Raw genomic sequence first — 22,987 nt, forward strand, 5'->3', positions numbered from 1 at the left:
TTCCCGCGCGAAGTGGCCAAGTTGGCTGCAATGGAAGCAGGCGACCCTGGCCGCTCGCGGCAATGGCGCCACCTCGACCCGGGATCGCCACTGTCGGTTACGTCGCGGCATGTCTCCACGCCGCCGCTCCCATCCGCGAACCGCTGCCGACACCTCCCCTGTCGGTTCGGCGCCATCCTCCATTGGCTCCTCTATGCCCCGTGATGATCGGCCGTTTGATCCATCTCCAGGCCATGGTTTCCCGGTCCATGCAGCCACCCGAGTCCATTTACGCAGGGTTTTGTGCGCTTGCAGGCACCTGGCGGTCCACACGTATGTCTGAGCGTCTTCGTCGATCACCGGTAGTACGATACCCATTTTCGAAGACAATTCCAACATCTTCTCCATCACAAGGGAGTCGAGCGCTGCTTGATCCAACCGCGGGTAGGCCGGCAATCCCAATGCTATCAGCGCGCCGCGGTAGGCGAGGGGTGTCTCGGCTTCCCCTCAACACCGCTGGAGGAACTTTCCCCGCGTGGTCGATGGTGGGTCATATACAGCGGTCATCTCTCTGTAGGGATCCTGAAGCATAGCCCTTTTTTCCCCAGAGATGGCCCAAAGTGCTGCGAAGCCATCATCGTCAAGAGCCGTAGGCAAAGCCCTCAATGCCTCCTCCTCCGTCCAGTCGACTGACCGGTACGCTGCTTCAAACCGGCGGGTGATGGCACTCCAATTTCCCCCTGCTGCTGTAAACTCTTTCACCGGGGGCAATCTTCGTGGTCGATCGACGGCACTGCCTCGCCGCCGGAGTTGACATCATCTTCACTGCCTCCCGCGCAGGTTCCAAAATTGCGGCCGTCGGTTGTGTCTCTTCCCGTGAAATGGCGGTCCCCGACCGACCGCGTGGTCTCCAGCGCGGGAATCCCGGCCACAGGTGGCCGCTCCATCCTCCCTGCGCGATTTAGCAACTTGTCCACGGCCACCTCCGCCCTCGACGTCGCCGCACCCATTGACGCCACCAATTGAGCGACGGTCGAGCGGAGCCGATCCACTTCCGCCACCAGCTCGCGCCATCCCTCCGTCGGGCCTCGCTGGGGAGAAGCGGCCCCCACCTCCCCCCTCGCCGGCGGCGACCGCAACTCTACCGGAGCATGTGGCCGGGGCGGCGAGGCGACCACCCCCTCCGTCCCCGGCGCTGCATTCCCTGCGCCGCGGGGATTGTCACCGGGACCCCGTCTCCCGGGGCTGTTTGGGGGACCCCTTGGAAGTCCTCCTCCTCTGAAGAAGCTACAGGTGGGTTCCCATGCTTTCCTCTCTTCGGCATCTTGCAATAGCCACTTCTGACACCACTGTAATGTAGCTCTCAGAGACACCGTCTTGTTCTTTATGTATATTTATTATGAATAAAGTCCGCTGACAACTTAACGAGTAACCGCAAGTGACTATATACACTTGGGTAATTAGACGACTCTATTCTGAGACAATGTAACTCTAGCCTTAAGACTATTCGAAGACCATGGAGACGACCCGTTCCAAGATGATGACGGCGACAGCAATTCCCCACAAGAATAGCCCCCAGGTCCGGTTCGTGCCGGCTCTTATCCCTCGCACGACCCGGCCACGCCCCTATTTCCGAACTCTCGCTCACCGCACCTGGCTCTGTCAATCTCCACCCTTATTACACTTTACGGCCGTTGGGTCCCGTGCTTCCCCTCACGTGACCCTGTAAAGGCTCGTCCCATCAATCCTCATTAGCACGTTAATTAGTAACCATGGTCCCGGGGAGCGATACTGTCCCTCTATCTCCCCGTACTGTCTTTACATTTTTAGTGGCTATGGGCCCAGTGTTTTTTCTTGTGTCGGGCAGCTCTAATCCAATCTCTAAATTAGCAGATTTATATTTATTGTTGTCTTTAAGCAAGTACTAACAGGTTCCCATTGTGTAAGGTACAAGTCCTCTCCATGTATCGGGCTACCGGGAGGCATATGGCCATCACGAAAATTGATGACTGGGCCGTACTGAAGAAGATTAAACTGGTCTATGGTTGTGTCTGTTTCAGTGCTGCCTGTTGGGATGGCCACACATTGTCAACACTTTGAGATGGTGGTTTAAATGACAAAATGGCCAGTCACTTATTTTGTGATGGTGATTTGGGTAAGACAGAGCCTTTATACATGCAATGCACACCTTTGTGTGTTGTGAAATTTAGTAGGGCAGATACTCATTGCATAACAGTTTTACGTGCTCTTCAGTGGTTTTTATTTACGAGTACTGTTTTCTGTCATATTACGATGCCTACATTTTACATTGAAAATCATCTCAATACCTACATAGCTATTATTTCAATAACGATGCATTCAAATAAGTAAGAGCTGAGATATACAGCGCCATAAGCCCATGGACAACTATATTATTCATTACAAGAAACTTGGAAATCATTGTCTGGGTCATGTTTTACATTGGTATTTAAACCTCAGGCTTATGTTATTATTTTCAAGCAATCATGAATGCTATCAGCGACTTCCTATCTGTTGTGACTAGTAGCCAGACATTTATATGAATGTGAATTTGACAACAAATACAACATCTTCTGAAAAAAACTAAATCAACCAAATGTTTACCTGTTCATAACTGGCGTTCAGGGCATGTTTTAAAATGGAGGCTGACTGGTAATGTCCTTCTGGCTGAACAAAGTTGGCCCACAACTGCCCACTGGGGACGGAATATTTTATCAGACTTCCAAATTTACGGAGCTAAAACAGGCATGTTCCTTCCATGGCCTTAGTGTATACAGCAATCACATGCTGTAACCAGGGCATTGTGAAATTTGTTTTGAAAACAAGAGCCAGCCTTTTGGGAACGTTTTCCATCATAATGTTCCAGTACCAGGGCTTTGAACTGGATAGGGAAAAAAAACATTTTGACCTGATAATGCCAAAATTCAAATATCATTGACCTGGTTGCAAAGGTCAGACTTGCAACAGCAGAGATCAAATACGGGCTGCACTCAGTTGTGGGTATATATATGAAACATTTTTTTAACAAGAACGTTTGTTGTCGTCGACCTGGGATGTGGGATGTGAGTCGGGGACAGCTGGGATAATCTCATCGTCCAGAGGCCTCAGACGTGCATGTCATGCTGGGCCGGGCAGGGCAGCAAGGCAACATTTAAACAGCCGCTGTAATTTCAAAACACGGGGTGCCTGGGTTGTCCAGGGGACACATGCCTTTGTTGGAGCAGTGAGCCAGCACCTTTGTGATCTTGGTTTCATGTTCAAAGTTGGCCCCCCAGGGGAATTTTTTTTTATGTGCACCGAGTTTGATGGTTTAAGCCTCACCTATTGTATATCCTTTGCTGCACTGTCGCCATTTTCCCTGTCTTGTGATGCCACAATTCATTCTCACTTCGACACAGAAAGTTATCTCATAATGAGCTGGATGTCCATGGTGGTCATCTACTTGGGCTTCTCGTCCTTTGGCTGCCATTCCACCAATAGTCTTTCCATTTGCCATTATCCCTTTTAGTGTGTGTTCTGTCTAAAGCCACTTACTTTTTTCACAGTCAGTATCTTCTCCTCTTTTCGTCTGTGTCATTCTGAGTGTGCGACTTCATTCTTGTATGCACGCAGTGCAGCATTTGTTTCAGAGAACGATTTTGTTTTCCAGCAATCAAACTAGGAAACAACATGCGAGTCGTGGGCATTAATCGCACGCCGTCTTGAGGCCCGAGTTATTTACAAACATGCGTTTAGATTATTTTGTTTATTTGGCTGGTATAACATTTCCACACGATAAGCCATTTCGTTGAGGCTATCATTTGTGGCCAGGTCGCATCTGAAAAATAAGCAAATAGCTCAGTGGGCTTTACCTTTTATTTGTATATTTTTGTATTGATTTGCTTACCTTTCCTTTACGTTGCACTCCTATCGTATTTTTGTATTGTTTCTAGATTTGAAGCTTTCGTGACTGCAAGGATTCATACTCTTTGGTTTTTTCGGTAAAGTCACGTTCTGACCTGCCCCTACTGGACATCTGTGAAAATACCTTTATAGCTCATTGGATTCCTCCAGTATAAAATACATGTTCTGATTCGTAGTCTGATGGACAGCAAGGAGAGATGTAAACCATCTTCTTTACTTTTAATATGTGGAGTGTATCGGTGGCCCCGGGGAACAAATGACCATGTTGGAGTTGTGATCCTGGCTTCAGATTCAAAGTTGACCACCAGGTATAAAACAAAATGTTCTCGCACAGAAAGTTTAGCAAATTGGTGGTTTCAGGAGGTTTTTAGTTTAGCAAAAACCTGTGAAATAACTTTGGACAAATCGATGAACAGTCATAATATTGCCCGGGTGTTGAAATATGCAGCCTATCAACCCCCTGAAACACTGAAACAGTACTGTATGTTCAAGCAGCTTGCTGTGCCATATTTTGATACATTTAAATGTTTGATATCCTCCTCGGCTATTTTCAATCAACTCCGAATTCATGTCACCCCATGCTAGCACCATCGCTACTGCCTGCAATTTAAGTTTTTTTTTTCCCATATGTAGACTTAGTCATTCTATCTCCTCTTTGTGACTTGCTGTTCTTGTACTCGCGGCTGCTATTTCATCACTAATTATACCTGTCTATCACCGTGCATTCGAGAGATAGGTCTTGATATTTTTCTAAATGCCCTACTACAGTAAGTACAATCTGTTAGTGTCTCTGTTCAACATACTTGTTTCATACCTTGTCTGAACAAACAAAAATGTTCACGAAATATACCCGATGCGCGCGGCATCTGTGCAGTGGTTTCATTTCTTTTGTAATGTCATTTATTTTATTTTTGTCCTGGCTCCAAGCCAGATTGCCTCACTCTGTAACCTATATCAACTGCTGACATGGGCACAGAAACAAAGGGCATGTGACGTTAAAACTGGGAAGTGGGAAATTGTGTTTAGATGATGGCAGTGTGGGGAGGTAGTGATTTTCTACGGTTGCATTGCTTTTCAAGTTACTTAAGCAGTGGTGGTCAAAAATGTGTTGAGAATGGCATAATAAAAAAGCATAGATTAATGCTTATTTCAATTACATTAGTTCTATTATTAGTCACCCAGAAGAGATTATTTTACATATTTAGTGCTGAACGATCGGAGACTACAACTTTGGCTTTATATATTTTTTTACATTTATTTGAATCCTGATGGTTTTTTTAGTACAGTACCCCTTTTTACAGTATGAATGGGCTGGACCATTGGCACAGTGGTTAACGCACTGCACATGCAAACAGGGCAACCTACGTTCATTACCTGGCCATGTTTAATATCAGTGGAGAGTTATATGTGAACTGGAAGCCTTCTCCCTCCCCCTTAATTAGGTTTAACTGACCAGCATGGTGAAGTACTCCCATAATGGAGATGGTTGCAATGAGGGCCTTTGTCCAGCAATGGATTGGCAAAGGATGTACATTTTATTGGAACAAATCCCACTTGCACTCAGTCGTTCTGGATGGAAGCACTATGCTCGTGGGTGTTGAAGACAAGTGTGGTATCACTCGCAGTCGCGTGCTGATGTACGATTACACATTTGCTGCTTTTGAAAATTATTCGATTGTAAAATTTCCTGTAATGGATCACTGAAAATAAAATATTTGCCATCATTCACCAGCTATGAGCAAGGGTTGTGCCGGTTTTCAAAATAACGTTCATATAATGACAATTTGTCACGTGTATCAACACCTAAAACTGTAGTTTTAATTATTTCTTACAAAGTACTCTACAAGTATTTTGTCTGGAAATTATAATTGTATTTGTTACTGTATGTCATGGCCAGTGTTTCCTAATGTTGCCCATCTCAATGTTTTATATTTGAATGCAGTAAGTACATTTTAATGGCATCTGCCACCCCACTGATTGTCAAATTTATTCTCTTCCACTCACATGTGGACCAGGTATCAATTGACACGTGGATTATCAATATGAATGTCCACGGTGTTCGTCCACGCGAATATTAAGACATTGAAAACGAGCCACTGGGCCACGAGGACCCGAGTCGGGAAGCTGCTCACAGGGACTACGCTTCTCCTCGTTCAGAAAAAGAACCAATCTCACATCCTGAATCCCGGCTTTCCTGCAGAGGCCACGGAGAGCTACGCAAGAAGGAGTCTGAAGGGAGCGGCGGACAACCCGGGCAACACGGTCGCAGACGGGGACCAGTCCGGCGTTCACAGCGGGCTCGTCGATATCGTTCCCGACGAGGTGCCGGGCGTACGGGCAGCGGGAGTCAACTCCGGCGAGAGCGCCGGGGCTGCGGACCCGGCGACCGGAGGGTGCGGCACAGGGGGCAGCGGTGGCGGCAACACGGCACCGGACGAGGAAGCCATCAGCAAGTTCGCCGAGGTCTACAGCGACACGGACAGCAGCGAAGGGAGCAGCTCCTCTTCAGAGGAGTGAGCGTTTGCCTCTGGAGGAGGCTCTGGATGTTTATCGTTGTGCTTTTGCGAACAGTGGTCAAAGTAACAGCATTTATTTGTTTGTTTAACACGTAGGCTTTCGCGACCAATATCATCCTTAATAGAGGTTTTTTTTTGGGTTAGATCGCGTAAATATATAAATGTGTCATTAAAACCCGCCACCACCCGACACAGCCAACTAGTAAGGGTTGTCACGTAAACAGAACGTGCCAATTCGTCACTAGTACAGCACACCGGTGTGTTGGAGAGCCAAGCCACAACATTTACAATCTGAGTATGACGTTTCGCCAGTAATTACAACTAGCTTCATCAGGCGACAGCCAGATTTATATAGAGGTGTAGATGTGGTGACCACACTTCTGCGCCCTTGCACAAAGTGGGTGGGGGGGGGGGGCTGGGATTAATGAGCCAACGTAAATTATGCATGTGCATTATGCGAGCCCTTTGATCTTGTCTTTTCTGCCCATTGTGTGTATTAAAATAGCCGTACCAACGGTAATCCTTATTGAAGTATGGTGCCCTGTATAGGCATGCATTCAAACAATGTATTATTTGATTATTCGCTTCCACACAGCACTAAGTCGGTAAAGGTTAACATTATTTTTTATTTCTTTAAATTTCGATAGATTATCTAATTAGTCTTGGCCAGTAGTAGCTACTTTTGGACAGAACTTCAACATTTTCAAAATCAATTGTGTGTCCTTGTTGGCACGCGTGTTCTGCTACTGCTGACAGTTGTATTTGGGAGTATTTAATATTTCTCTGATGTTATTTTGGTCTCGTGCTGATCATTCGTCCTGTTTGCCCAACATAACATTTACCACACGTGCAGTTAATCCTGTACAAACCTTCTGTTGATAGCTTCGGTAATACATATTTTGTACAAGATATGAATTTTTGGATTTTATGTACCGTGCCAAATCTCACTCAGATGTTTTGTTTTTCCAAACATCTGGCTAGTTTATCAGTTACTCCCGCAATGTACGGTATTTCAATGCTCGTGTTATTTGATTTGGTTTTGGCATTCAATGCCCTGTTGATTTGTGCATCATTGTAACCGTTCATTTGCAGTGCTTTTTTAACATGTTGGCGAAAAAAAACCTCTTATTGATTTATTTGTTTATTTCAGAAAGACTCGCTGAGTTTCGAAGTGTTTTTCAGAGGGTTCCTGCATGGGCATGTTTACATTTTGCAACTACTGTAGTAAGAACCTATAGTACCCAGAGTAAATCCATACATAGATTACCCTCAGGAATGCATGCCTATGCTGTGGGGGTTGGAAACCCATTCACTTTACTGAAATTTAGTGGCCATTCATGAGCAGAGCAAAACAGCAGCGTCACGCACATGGTGAAATCATTGTTAAACATCGACCCGTTCCCCAAGGAATTTATGTTACAAGTGTGGATCATCGCGCTTTGCAAATGTACGAGTTTGTGGTATTTTCATATTTATTTTGGGTTATTTGTTATATACAGCTTCCTTATTACCTTGATCGTCATTATTGTCACCATTGTTTCTGATTTCATCATTAGCAATTTCATAATTTCTTACACTCATGATACATGCATATAACCATGGGTGTAAGAATAAATTATTTATTAATCGTTACGCTCATTTAATTTACCCTGCAATACAGTATGAGGAATTACAATCGGAATATATTTTCAATGCACCACAAGGATGGAAAACAAATAATTTTGTGATTAGTGTTAAATCATGACGATTTATTGAATCGTGGAGTGTGGGTTAATTGTGACGTTTGCAGTGAACACCTGTAGCGACTGGCCACGTTGTGGTGTCATGAGGCCCATCTGGCAGGTGAACGACTCTGGCAGAGGGTAATAAGTCTCTTTTATCCATTCTGGCCAGTGAAAAACTAACCCACCGCACAGCTCGAAAAGCCTTTAAACATATCCCTTTGTAAATTAAAGTTTCCTTAAGTCTTTAATGCTACGGACATTTATATATTTTTATTTTTACAAGAGTGAAAGGCAAGAGCAAGAACAGACTTTTCACAAATTAGGTAATTATTAAATATACCTCTGGCTCAACCAAATGTCATATTGTTGCTGTCTAAGCTATTTGAATTTCTTGTTTTTATATCACGATGGTTAGGCCAGTATTTTCTCGTGTTTTAACAACTTTAGATTAAAGTGTGTGGAGTATAATTATGTGGCAGGGTACACTGTTGCTTGAAATTGCCGCTCTAAAGGTTGGGAATGCAGAAACATTAAGAAAGCGGGGAAGCACAGTTTTACTTTTCCTCTAGGCATTTGCGTTCTGTAATTTGCGTTTGTCAGTCCAGGCCTTTTTGCATTTAATATAGATCCTTTTGCGAGACATGGCCTTCTGAGTTTATACATTTGTAGAGGGGATATGGCCAGGAGTAGTGTTGCGGGCTTACTTCATTGTTTTAATTAACGACACAGCAGGTCATCACGACTTCTTGGCCATGTGCCCTTTAGTCTTGGTGCCCAGATCTTAAAGCACAATTTCATCTTTATTCAGCATGAGATTGATATAATAATGTTAATCAAAAGTAGCGTAACGCTCAGCATTTAATAAAAATGTTCATGCTGCTTTTTTATTTCTTCTGAAAACGTATTAATGGTTTATTTTCATTTTAAAAATTTCGTTAAATTTTTTTTATTCCATTATAATCTTTGCACAATTATCATAATGGACTGACTAAATTATTAACATTTTTAAAATCCAACTGTTAATTCGTGTAATGCCAATGAACATCATCTTGAGATATTGTAAAAAAAAATGCTATTATGTGATTTCATTAAATTCCTCACAGTATAGATGGTTATAGTTCATTCCCTTGTCTGTTGTTAGTCTGACCTTATCGAGCACGTTATTCCTTGAAGTAGAATCGATGCTCGAAAGTATATTTACCCGTAAAGATTTGCTCCTTCAACCCAATTATTGATCAGCCTAGGCCAGGTTTCCAAATAATCTTGTTAGGCAGTGTGTCCGATCGATGAAAGTTGATTTCAATGGATCTTCACGTTAAGGTTTTTGATGAAGTGATTCTACAGGACTTGTATGGTTTGTGTCGATTTGTGGACGATTCAAAGCTTTTAGCTTTAATTTGGCCAAAGTTGCGAGGAGTAAGTACTGCTCAGAATTAATGCCTGCGGTTACTGGATTTATATTTACATTTTACAAAGAAAGCCTACTTTGGCATCCTAGCCATGCACTCTGTACTGTCGTTTCCCCTCCTAGTGGTGTATGTATGTTTAACTTCTTTTGCACCGTACCCAGCCAACCGTACTCATTGGAGGCGTGGTGTAGCGTGGTTGGCAAGGGCCCTGGTGCAAGGAGAGCCCCCCTTGTTCGAGGCATCTGCGCCTTATTTAGGCCCATGGGCTCCAATACTTGATAGCTACACCACTGTCCCTTCCTGTTGTGGCATGGTGCAGTTTCAGGTGGGTGAGGCGGTGCAAGTCTCTAGCCCCTGTGCTTTGGAGGCAACGGTCGCTGGGTTACGTTACATTTTTTAGACTCTCGAACCCACGGGGTTATGGTAGTAAAACAAGTTGAATCCACCTGTGCAGACCTTTGAGTGTTGTTGTGTGCCTGTGTTATCTCCAATTTCCTAACGTGCAAAAAAGCAACCCGTAAAAAGGAAAAAAATAACAACGTAGAACTATTGCTGAAAAGGGGTCTTGATACTCAGTAAGGCTTTCCTAGAAATATTACTGACATTATCAATGATGATTATTCTACCATTGTGTGGAACTTGCTGGCATGCTTCTGGTGTTGCTCTGTACACAGGGAGGAAGATTTCTCAGGAAGCATCGACCAGTTCCTGCACGACGTAAGGAGGCGGCGCAGAGAGCGTGAAGCAGCTCCCGACGATATCGGCCCCTCCACCATCGGGGTCGAGTGCTGCCTACTCTCAGCCCTCACCTACACCACTTCTCGCACGTATGGCCTTTTCATAACGCAGCCACGCACAAGTACATGGTGCTGTAAACACGACTGAGTAGTCAAATAATCAGCACATTCAGCACTAGAATGGCAGAATTTAAGAGCTCTCCTAAGCTCGTATCGCACCTTTGCAATTATCCTTCTCTTTAGCAGTACATTTTAAGCATTCCCTCTGATATTTGGCGCACGTTAATGGCCAAATTGTGCCGTCAGAATAGTGTGTTACAACACGAATCCCAGAATTGAAATGCATTGTAAAATATATATATAATATCGCATATTTGTCTTGCATGTGCAGTAAATCATTTCAGATACACTATTAGGAGGCAACAACGTTTATTCTACGCTTTACACGACACTGCTACACACAGGACTAATACGCCTGTCTTTCACACTTGTTACCCACGGGACTATAATACACCTATACAGAATAACTACATTGGGTCAGAGCAGCCATGTGCTGTCTGAGCCACGATGTCGAAGACGTAGACGTAGCACCTCGGTTCCACTTCACCCACGGACAGCACCGATATGCGATCGGGGCTCCCCTTCTATCACTCTCGGGGCGATCTGGCTCCACCCTCGGCCGCGCCCCCCTTCTCAAACGTTCCCGAAGGTTCCCAACAACCTCGCACATGCTTCCGGCCTGGCTCCACCCTTAACCACGCCCCCCTCAGGAACTCCCCAGAAGCTTCTCGGCTCCACTGCCCGTGTCCCCTCGGTCACCTGTTCCCCCTTCCCCTCACCCCGGCCCATCACGCGCTTCACCCGGAGCCGGGGTGACTCGTCCTCACATCCCCCCTCCGCCAGCAGCCCTCACCACGTCACCTCGTGACCAGTTATGCGGCAATTACTCGCTTCGCTGGCGTAGTTGCTGCTATTCCCTATTCTGTCGGTAGAGCTCCTTTGCCTCTTTCTGCTAGCACCCGGTACCACGCCCCCAGTGACCCACTATGCTACTGCACGGTGTGCTCAACTCTATCCCCATATTTTGTTGTTATACTGCACTCAGCGTTACGTGCCGTTGTGATCTATTTTACATCACTAGACATGTGTGATGTGTCCTGGTCTTCCTTGTATATAGTAAGAGGTAATGCATCTCATTAGGCTCTCACCTCATGAAAGAACACCAATCAAAACAACGTTCACATGGCAGTTTTTACCCAGACATATCTTTCGCAGCCCATTAGATCTGAGACTTGAATTCGATACAAAAAGATCATGTAATTACTCCATGCACACATTGCTCAGCATTAGGCTGTGATACAATTGCAGTCTTTGAATATTTTGCATCCAATCGAATTCGTAAATAGTGCCCTTATTTGATGAGGGTAAAAGCTGTATGTGCACAATTATTTGTAAATGTTCAATATAGAGGGTTTTTTTACTCATGCAAAGAACTGGTCAAAGTACTCTGCCCTTTAAATGTTAATCCGATTACAGCCCCTGGATGAGAACCCAGGGGAACGTCTACCAACCTCCTCCCTCTAAAATGACTTGAACAGACAAGAAAGGAATTGCATAGGCGATTAAAGTAAAATTAATCGGAAACATGGCGCAAACGGGTAAAGTAAAAAGAAAGCCCACAAACATTTTATTTTCTGAGACTATTTTACTCTGAATAATCACTTGAGATGGAACATCTCATTGGCAAGGATGTCCATGGTTTCAAGAGGCGTGTAGTTCCAAAGGATACAGGACAATGGGCCACAGTTGGTTATGTAAATGGTGCTCAAGAGAAGGAAAATTGTAAGAGCAAATGACCCAAGGGGATATGGAGCGATAACATCAAAACACAAGTGGGAGTGAGCAGCATTACAACCGCTGAGTGCAACATTTCTGTGGTGTTATCAAACAATTGGTTTCGTACAGCAGCGAATTGAAACGGGCTGATAACAATCGCGATTGTGATCGCAGGTGCAGAGTGCTAGAATTCACAGTTCGCAATGAGACGGAGATAAGTAGAGGGACTCAAGAAGTGGTGGAACAAACTTCGTCGAGAATCTGACAGAGAAAGGACTATGACCGATAGAGTAACATAAGGACGGTGCAGTATTTCACGGCGTGCAGTTTGACACCAGAGGGAGGTTCGGGGAGTCTGCGAGCTGCGCGACCACTGAAACTTAACGTAACTCGGGGCTCATTTTTGGCTTCAGGAGAGACTCGTTGTTTTTGGTGCGGGAGAATTGTGTTTGGCCGTTGTGGCACACCTCATTAAAAATGCACGTGTATATATAATTTATTAGCTTTTAAACAATTGCTAAATGCATTTCCCATTGTACTCCCTGAAGAGAAGGCACTCATTAAGTACCAATCCATTTCTTTGAAAATGCCATTGGGCTTTAATATGCAAAATCTGCTTAAAAGTGACATACTCTGGGATGCAATTTCATGACTATTACATGGATGTGAGGAAGGGGAAACAGATTTATGAAGGGCATCAACAAAAGCTGCGTGCATTGGAAGGTTTATACCAAGAACTATTGTGGATCATTATATTTCCCTTTGATGTAAAATAAAATAAATTAAATCACGACGTTTCGATTGCAACACAAGCAATCATCATTACCTGATGAAATTGAATCCCACAGTATATCACCTAATGATGATTGCTTGTATTGCAATCGAAACGTCGTGATTTTATTTATTTTATTTTATACCTACGTGATTTTACCGAAAGAACCAAAGAGTATGGATCCCTGCAGTCACGAAAATTTAAAATCTAGATTGATGTAAAGTTTAGGCCTGAAAGTATCGTCTCTACAAGCTTACTCATAAATAAAAGACAAAGATCCCCCGTATAACCTTAACAGACTGTTGAGGCAAGTGCTGTTAGCGAGCACCTATGAAGGCGAGAGGGTGGGTGGCCAGTACTACGCCCGACCACCTTTGTCTCTCCGGTGTTGATGTTATTACACACTGCACCAGGTACTTATTTAAGGCTGAGTCGACCTAAGGGAGGCCCAGGACCGTTTCAGATAATCATCACTGATGTTGACCATGAGTGGTAATCGAACTTGGGTCACTGGATTCATGTATGTGCAATACAATACAATTCTGTTTCGAATATGAAATTGTATATACAATAGTGTCTCAAGATGTTGTGCCTTAGCAAAGGTGTATAATTTTAAGAAGGCATGAGTAGGTGATTAAGAAGGGAGAGAGTATTTGTTTCAGATGGAGGAAAGGGTATCGAGGGTGGAGATGGGGTGAGATTCTGCATCGAGAGAGGTCATTGAGTACAACTGAAATGTCTCTAAAGCCTGTGCTTGAACATAGGAAGGGAACACACGGCCATCATCATTATTGTCCAATGTAGAATAATAACAATAATTGTATTTGACCTTATAGTAACGGAATTGCAGCCAAGGAACGGAATGTGCTTCAAGGGTTTCGTCCACTGGGGAGTTTCAGTGATGACATTAGCCCATGTGCAAGTCCTTAAGTGGATTGTGAGAGGTGGCAGCAACTTGGGGAGGCCTTCATTAGCAGCGGATTGTTCATGGCTGATGATGATGATGAAGTCCCTTTATTAAAAAAAAAGTGTGTTATATCAGTTGAGCTAGTTGCATTGCTGAGTTTTGTTTGCTCTTCCAGGACGTCTGGGGAAAAGGTGTTTTTGCTGCAGCTCATGGCCACAAGGAAGCGTTTCCGCAAGTACGGACTGGGACGATTCCTCCTGCAGGTGAGAATGTGTCACTCTGTCACTGCTGCCCCGCGTTTGTGGAATAACTTCGCCCCTTGGTTCCCTTCCTTCACTACCCCCTTTTTATACTCTCTCGTTTTTTAGCATTCTTCGTTGTTGTCACTTCTGACCCGTCCCGACTGGACATCTGTGAAAAAGAGCTTTGTAACTCATCGGATTTCTGCAGGATAAATCTAGATTCTGATTCTGATGTCCCGATTAGACCAAACTACAAAGCTTACTTGAACCTGGACCTAAGCTTTTTTTTCTAGCGCCTCTTGTGTGCCCTGTCTTTTTTTTGTTTATTCGCGTGTGCTTCGTCTGCAACCGCTAAATACCTCGTTTTGGTTGTTGTACAATATTCCGTAAAGACCTTGTATTCGTTCTTTGCATTAGTTACGATTTTGCCTTTTGATGTTGTTGCTGCTGCATTGACGCACCACAGATCTCCCGTGTAAAATAGCCGGGCAAATGGCTACATGGGGTAATCCGTGTGTAAAGATTGTACAGGGGACTTGCGGTCGCAGGGGGTAACGACAGGGGAATTAGCATAGGAAGAGACGAGGGGCTACAGGGGATAATGACAGGTTAAGGGACAGACAGGGGAACGATCTGGGGTCTACGAGAAGGATCGAGAATAGGGGCTGTGGCCACGTGATAGAAGGGGGCAGGTGCAGACCAGGGTCCGAGAGCCATCGAGAGGGTTCGAGAGAAGGGGCGTGGCCAAGGGTCGAGGGATGGCCACACTGGGGATGAAAGGGGTCGAGAGCAGAGGCTCGAGGTTGCTGTTGTAGTCGGGGTCTTCGCCTGTCAAGTGAACGTGTCTTCAATAAATAATCATCACAAGAGCAGTGTCTCCTGGGGCCGTTACACGTATAACAAATTAAATAAACTCAAACTCATTGTTCATGAAGATTGGCCACACTGCACTGAAGATGTTAGTATTTATGAATAGGAAATGTATTAAAATAACAGATGAATAAAAAATAGCAACAGTTTTAATTTGATTAGCTTGCTATTTTTTATGTAAATTAATTTCATTGGCAACTTCATAATTTGGCAGCAATGTATTAACGATCTGGAGTTCTCTTTGTTTTAACCCTTGTAATAAAAATATGTTTTGCTGGGTTGTTTAGGCAATAGGCCAATCTCTTGTTATTATTTCTGGCTATTTGTTTATCTTGTACAAAAGGTTGTCATGATAATTGTATAACAATTGAAGTCTATATAAGTCCCTTCAGCACATACAAAATAATTAACTTTGAAGGAGACATAGCCCTCAATTTATGAAGAGAGAGAAAAAAATAATTACATTTGGACAAGATTCAAATACTGATAATGGTACCTTAATGTGTTTTTATGTTTTGTATGTTCAAACCTCAGCTTTGATAAGCATATGGTTGGGGCGTTTACTGAAGCTCAGGTAATGTTCTTGATAACAGATGTGCAATTTGTTTTGTCAAATCTGAAAAGCTTTTCAGATTGTTGCGCTACTTAGTAAAATTTGGTCTTTTGAGAAAATAGCCTGGTTAAATAATTACCTTTGTGATGCTAATGCAAGTGTTTTAGAACATTCGTATCATTTGAGTGCACATCAAACAGTGTAATCGCCCATCTGACATGTATTTGTAGATTTAGGAGTAAATAACACGTTCTACTTTTTGTCAACCACCTTTCAACACCACGCATTTTCGGTGTCGGTTTTTTTTAATGCGTTGCTGCAAGTGTCTTCCTTGGAGAGTTCTTTGAATGTAGGTAGCCATTGTAACACTTTTTACAGAGTTTCGGTGACCAGTTGTAACACAACGGTTTTGCCTTCGAGCTTTGTATGGATGCTATTCTCTGAAAATTCTGATTCACTATTCTTTGCTTTTCACTGTCTTAGAGCAGAGTGCTAGATATCTCAACTTTTACGAATACTGACATGTTCTTATACAGATTTGCAAGCACATACATCTCACATGGATATATACACAAATGGATGGCTATTGTCATCATGTTAATGAGCACTCATTGATTGTGTGCTTCACTTTAATGGGACTGGAAGGTCGTTTGATACTTGAAAAGGGGTTAATGTGAATAATGGGTTGGAAAATGCATGCTACCCTAAATTAAAGGCCACGTAAGGGTGGCATTTAAACGTCTCAAATTATATATTTCATATGTACGGAATATTTGACAATTAGGGTATGTAGGGCAGACTTGGAATTCAAAGTGCTGTTTTTTCTCAGAATTCTGAAAGGCTCATGCATGAGGATGCTTATTCCTCTGTGTACTTGTGCCAAAACTCTACATTTATGTTTTATTAATTTCGTGATTCATTAATGTTTTGATATTATTTAATTTCACGTGATTTGCCACAGACTACACATATATATTGAGGGTAGCGCTGGTGAATTGGTTGGCACACTGCACTATGAACCTGGTTACTTGAGTTTAATTCCTGGCCATGGCTAACATCAGTGCTCAGTGATATCGGAAGCTGTGATCCGGTCCCCTTTTCACCAAGCCATACTTACCAGCATAGTGCAGTATGGTCCATCAACGCCCATGACTGACATGATGTGGGAAGCCTTCATTCAGGAGTGGATTGACAAAGAGCTTTAATAAATTAGTATTCGTAGCGGTATTAAAATACACACAAAGGCAGCCAGCACTTCACACTGACCCTTTTTATTCTGGAGTAAGTGGCAGATATTTCTCCGGCAGATGCCAATCTACTGCTTCTCACTTTTGGCTTCTGAACGAAGAGGTGCTTCTCATTTTGCTGACCTGAGCCTGGGAAGGGTGGGGAGGCATGGGTGGATGATGGCCTGACGCTACCGAGTTTAGCCTGACCAGAATTGTAACTCACTTCTATGTTGTCATGAACCAATTTATCTACCAAGCGAGTTATCTTGTACTTTATTTGCACATCAATATTGCCCTGTGCATATACATAATGTACACCTGGCAGCCAGCCTTCCGACACTTCACGTGGCCACAAAGTACACCTAGCCTGGCACAAGCGTCGTGGTGATGTCACCACCACTTAGTGGTAAATGGCGGTTGTTGTGTATATATGTGTGTATATAGATACACACATATATACCAATACACATATATACACATTGCAATCTCATAATCTGCAAGCATATGATTTGCCTTATTGTAGTACGAGCCATGGGTGAAGTTTTCTATATCATCAAAAGCACCTCTCACCTGAACAAACATACTAGCCCTTGAAGATAAACATTTACTAATTTAATGTTATAATAAAAAAACTGTTCTGGGAAGCAGAAAGCAGTGAAGCAAAAACCATTATTGCACTGTACTTCGTACCCAGGTCTATGCTGCCTGTCTTTGCCGAACCCAGAATGACCAGCATGGTGAAGTATGGTCAAATAGCCTCCATGATCCACACGATACGGGGAGGCCCTCATCCAGCAGTGGATTGACAAACGGGCTGCACATGTACATGATTTAAAAAAAGCAGTGTGCCACTCATGAAGCAGTACACCACCAGTGCATCGCAGATGCCTGATTTGCATATGAAATATGTTTAACAACAATTAAGCGTTCCATTTTTGCAAGCAGTCATTTATCATGTTGGTAGTAACGTAATTGGCCTCAGTAATAATTGGTGCTGCAATGCTGCAACTCTAATGATGGCAGATATTTGAAATAACCGTTTGTTCGAATGGCTGGAACACATTATTAAAACATTGTCAAACGAGGCGTTTTCAAATATTGCCCCATGTTTTAACATTTGTATTAATTGATTTACTCTGGTATCATTATGTTGGACACAGCATTGGCTGCTATGATACCATTGCTGTGATTAATAATCAATATTTTTTCATGGCCTGCGTCACTAATTACATTTTTGTTATCTGCAATTGAAAGCAGTTTTTTTTCATAGAAATTAAAGCCAGTCCCTTGTGCCAATTCCGACACTTAAAGATTATTCAGCGTTTCAGATCAAGTGGTGGCACCGGTGGAGGCTACTGTTGAGCTGCTCATGATGACAAAAAACTCTTCGTAACGTTAGGTTGAAATTATTATTATGTAATGGTGTGATAGTGATGATGATGATTATCATTAACACCGGTAAGTGTGGTCGAAGCAATGACTGATATAAAATGACATCCAAATGAGTTTTGTATAATTTACAGATTTTAAAAAGCTTTGAGAGTAAATATCAGCAACCTAATATCAGATAGATCAATGCTACCCCAGTACTTTTGTTCTACTCATAATATAATAAAGTATGAATTAATGTCAGTGACACCTATGGAAAACGTTTAGTTATTTGTAATATGTATTTAATTATCCTCAGTAACATTGTATTGCTCTTCCATCGTAATGTTGGTAATGCTACTATAGTGTGGTCTTGGATTTGCTGATGGTGTTGGTGGTTCAATTGGTAGTCACAGTAATAATAGTTATTTTGAAGGTTATGGTGATGTAAAAAGTAATGCAGATTTTCTCAGCTTTACATTTTTGTTTAAAATATGTTATGTCACGATCTTAAAGTGACTTCTATCAAGTCCAGGAGCTCATTGTTACAATATTTTCTACATAATTTGCAGCGGACGACTATCGTTAAGGAATAGCGTGTCAGTGTTATCTTTTATTTCTGCATTTGTTTTTATGCCAAAAGTCTGCTGTCCCTGCGTTTAAATAATATGAGGCTTTGGATGAGTTTAGCACCCGTGCAGGGTGGAGGAAGGTAGGTTACTCAGACAGGTGGCACATGTATATTGGTAACCATTAGACATGCCACAGTGCATCAATTCATAAATTAATATTGATTCTTTCGCTTATAATACGTGCATCAAATCACATGGGTAGTATAATGAAACTCGTACGATAACATCTTAAATACCAAGTGTGTGTTTTTATTCATAAATGTAAATGGTTTTCTGATATAGTTGAAACAAGCGGCCTAATTATAATTATATAACAATGGATGATACATTTATGGCCATCCTTTATTATTTTCATATATCGTATGTGATTGATTCACCACAATGGAAAATAAAGAATCAAATCCTGAGTTGAGTTGTGACCCCACATCATTTGAGTTCATCGAATCACAAGGGCAGGGGAGGTGAGACAAATCCGTACATGCTTTGCTGCCGATGGGGAAGACCTTAAGACAGGTACCGTAAGAGCAAGCCTTGTAAGATGAGTTGCGACATGGCAACAGGAGCGGAATTTATTAGTCGGAAGAAATGGCAAAGTGTGGCACCTTCAGTGTCATTGACCGCGATGACCTTGTTGATCCCTACAATCTCTGGCTGTGATGAAACGATACGGAAGGGCAAGGCTTTCATTTCCAGGGCAAGATGGGCTGGCCTCAGCTCCTCCACAGTAGACCACCAGTCTCGCAGAAGGTGGAGTAAGTCATCGCCCACAGCGCAGGTTCGCTTGTTGTTTGTGTGTACCTATGTATGCATATTGGACTTCTTTTGCACCGTACATAGACAACTGTGGTAATCGGACGTGCGGGGGGAAGGACAAAAAACGAATCACAAAAAAGCAGTTCTAAAGAAATGAGCTTTCAATCTAGATTTAAAAGTGCATAGCTCCAGTGGCTTCCTAATATCGGAGCGAAGAGCGTTCCAGACGGCTGCTGAAGCGCAGCTGAAAGCGCTCGATGCGGTGGCCGTCTTTTTTCGATGGTTAGCCATAAGCCATTTAAACTGATCGCTGTTTGTTGGCAGATGCTGAAGGAGCTCATGGAGTTGTGGCAGTACGATGCCATCCTGGTGCACGCCGACAGCGGAGCCGTGAGCTTCTTCACGCACCACGGCTTCAGCGATGATGTCATTCTCAACAGCAAGTTCAAGTGAGCAGAACTATAAAGAAAGGCACCATCCAAAAGAAACGGTGCTCATTGTGTTTCCTAGGCTGCCCGACACTCGTTTGAAGCGTTTGTTCGTTACAGAAAAAACTATTTAAAGTTACGGTTAAGTGTGCTATTGTGGCACTTTGGTGAGATGACAATGATGTCGCTGGACTGAAGTTATGATCCAGTTGTGTCATTGTAGCACTATAGAAATATCACCGTGATGTCCTATACATGTAAATACATCAACGAAATTGCCTTGCTACAGCGTGATCGTGATTTACTCGACTGTAGCTTTGAATTTCATTTTTATTAATGAAGCTTCAAACGCATATTGGACAGCCGTTTTTGGGTTATATCTTCCTTTTAAAACCCCAAATAATAAGGCCAGTGTCTAAGACGAGCTTTGGGAGTTGCTCATCTCTGTTGTTGACCCTTAGCCAATGGTGGAAATTTCAAATTCCTGTCGTTGGGGCCAGTTTGTATAAAGGACGACCATCGTCGACTCTCAAAAAAACACGGTGTCTTTTTAATTGGCTCTGGAAAGATGATGTACTGAGGCAACCTCTAATTGTGATTCAAGAACTCTGCAACACTCCCACCCATATGGAATATAGCTATCTGGACATGCATTAACAAATTCGTTATACTATTAAAAGAGCCATATTTAGATTAATGACCCATAGAGGGTATTCAGTGCCCTTGGTGCTGGTGTTGTGGGCATTTATTCCCAGATATTTTTGCTGAGTCACATCTACAATCTATTTCCACCATGTATGTAATGCCAGGGCATCTTGGTTGCCACTTTGATCATCATTTATCAATCACCCTCAAATCTACTTGCGTGCCGAGCCAATAAATGAGAGCCAATTAGCCTCGTTATGTGCGCTGGGCCCTGCAGGACCATCAGTGCACATGCCCTTATCTCAGAACTGCGAGACAAGTGTCAGCAAAGGTTGGGCATAGAGGGGGAGAGCGTTTTGAAATGGCGACTGAAAGAATTGCTCACCGCACCGTATGGCCTTTTGGCGAAATAATGCCAAGTACTTGCAGCGAAGAGTCTTAATTACGGGGAAAATGCAATTAGTGCTTGGATTGTGCCGAGTGCAGCTTCCTCAGGAGAGACTGCAGGTGAGATTGGGGAACCGAGCGCTTGCCACGCTTCTTTGACTCAACGTTCATTCTCATTATGCCACTTTTGTGCGATCGTAATTCTACAAACAAGGTAACTGCCCCAGGATTCCTTCTTAAACATTAGCGGTAGTGCAGTGTTGGAGTAACGCAAGAAGAGACTAGGACACTTTCTCGAAGAAAAAAGGTTTTGAGAAGTTCTAAAAAGGTTTTAGAGACATTACATCATCCTCATAGTCAGGTGATTACATTATTATGTTTGCCGCGTATGCAATGTTAGGTAATTACCTAAAACTGCCCCTGCACAAGTGTAGAATTTGCTGGCACAACACACAACTCTGCAGCTCGGCAACCAATGGTTCGTACTTGTTCATTGGCATCACTAGAGAACGTTAATGGGCCATTGAATATTCTCCAATTATTGCTGATTATTTTTCACTTTGCTGGCAGCATGCCCTTTACTTAAGTGGTCCAGGAAGCATGAAATGAAATGACTTGGAACTGAAACAGCCCAACCCGCTTTGGTTTTTTCAAAGCTCATTATTGCACTGTTGAAATACGGCCGTTCTGTTGTGTTACAGGGAGTATTCTGACGACTGGGTCAACACGACGATGATGAGCTACTTTCCAGAGTACTGCACAGGTAGCGCACGCTACACACTCGGTAGGGGACAGTCTGTGGTCCCAGTGACATACAGGGCAGTGTTTTAACTACAAACAAACCAACAATGAAAAACCCCGAATTTACCTTACCATATTTAGTTTCACGTCGTATAAGTTTGGCAAGAAAACATTTAAGGGGCTAATTCTCTGCCAGAGTCCTTGAGCAGGGGCTGTAAAGATCCCTGGTTGCTGTTTAAACTGAGTTCTCAAGTGTACCAATTTGATTGTATAAACTTTGTTATCCATGACTGCACATTTTTAGTTCTCACACTAAATAAGATTTTCACTTAATTTGCCACATTTTCAACTCTCAGGATTACAATGAAGTAAGTTTGTATTGTCGCGTAATGAACACTTGTTTCAGTGGCACATGTGTGGGAATTTGCAGGGCCCCCAAGGATGGATAGGAGGCAATCAAAGTGTTCTCATGGGTTGTTCTGATGCTCTTCTCTCTGCCATTGTCTTCATCACGCACAGTTACATTTCAGCTGGCTTCATCATAAAATAACTTAAGGGATGATAATAATATAACATTGATGTGCAGAGTGGTCGGTGTTTTTGTGAGCACTGAGCATTTTGATGTTGGGTTCGAGTATATGTTTCTGTACAGTACTCATTAGGGCTCAAACGAGAGCAGAACATTCATAGATAGCCCTCCTGTCAGATTTTATGTTTGTGATCCTCACCCTGTGCCTGCAATATGAATTACATCTTTGGCAGATATCTGCTTAATGGGATGTAAACAGATCCTGAACTGTATTTTATATATATGTTGTGATCTTTTTTGTTTATCATGGACTCATTTTGAAAGCCGAGTCGTTGTTGTTCTCAGCAAAGGCCATCTCACTGAAAATGACGCGTCATTTTTTCCAGACGGTTATTATGCGTGTAAATGCTTGTTGTTCTTAGCTTATTTTGAATCTCAATCAATAACTATTGCATGGATTTATCTCGAGTATGTCTGTTAAAAAAAACATGTTTGCTTGAGCAACCTAAACAAATGTAAATGATCCCAGGGTTCCCTCTAAAAATGACGTTTCTCTCAGTGAGTTTTCGTGTAACCCAAATAAAGAGCTTGATTGTTTGATGGTATCACCTGTCCATAGGAGGCTGATAAATACACACAATGGAAACCTGACACCTATGCATGCAAGTTTATTTTAAATTTATATCACCTTGCCTGTTTTCATAGAACCAGAGTGCAGATAGGCCGACACCGGTAAATGTAAATGTTTAGCAGGTATCATTGCCTCTGTAACCTGTATGTAACTCCCAGAGAGCCTCATTTTGATGGTG

At 43.0% G+C, this 22,987-nt stretch overlaps 1 protein-coding gene across 1 annotated transcript in view; it reads left to right on the forward strand.

Annotated features, from left to right (window-relative positions):
- LOC116945907 (uncharacterized) overlaps positions 1-22,987 on the forward strand; it is a 65,257-nt gene that overhangs the window by 29,188 nt on the left and 13,082 nt on the right. Inside the window, exons 3-7 of the mRNA XM_032960576.2 lie at positions 6,101-6,413; positions 10,224-10,376; positions 13,977-14,064; positions 19,773-19,897; positions 21,610-21,671. Of these exons, the coding sequence (XP_032816467.2) occupies positions 6,101-6,413; positions 10,224-10,376; positions 13,977-14,064; positions 19,773-19,897; positions 21,610-21,671 (741 nt within the window). The remainder of the gene's footprint in view (positions 1-6,100; positions 6,414-10,223; positions 10,377-13,976; positions 14,065-19,772; positions 19,898-21,609; positions 21,672-22,987) is intronic.

This window comes from Petromyzon marinus, chromosome 25 (genome assembly GCF_048934315.1).
Source record: "Petromyzon marinus isolate PM22_M1 ecotype Great Lakes invasive population chromosome 25, UKy_Petmar_22M1.pri1.0, whole genome shotgun sequence".
NCBI classification, from domain to species: domain Eukaryota; kingdom Metazoa; phylum Chordata; class Hyperoartia; order Petromyzontiformes; family Petromyzontidae; genus Petromyzon; species Petromyzon marinus.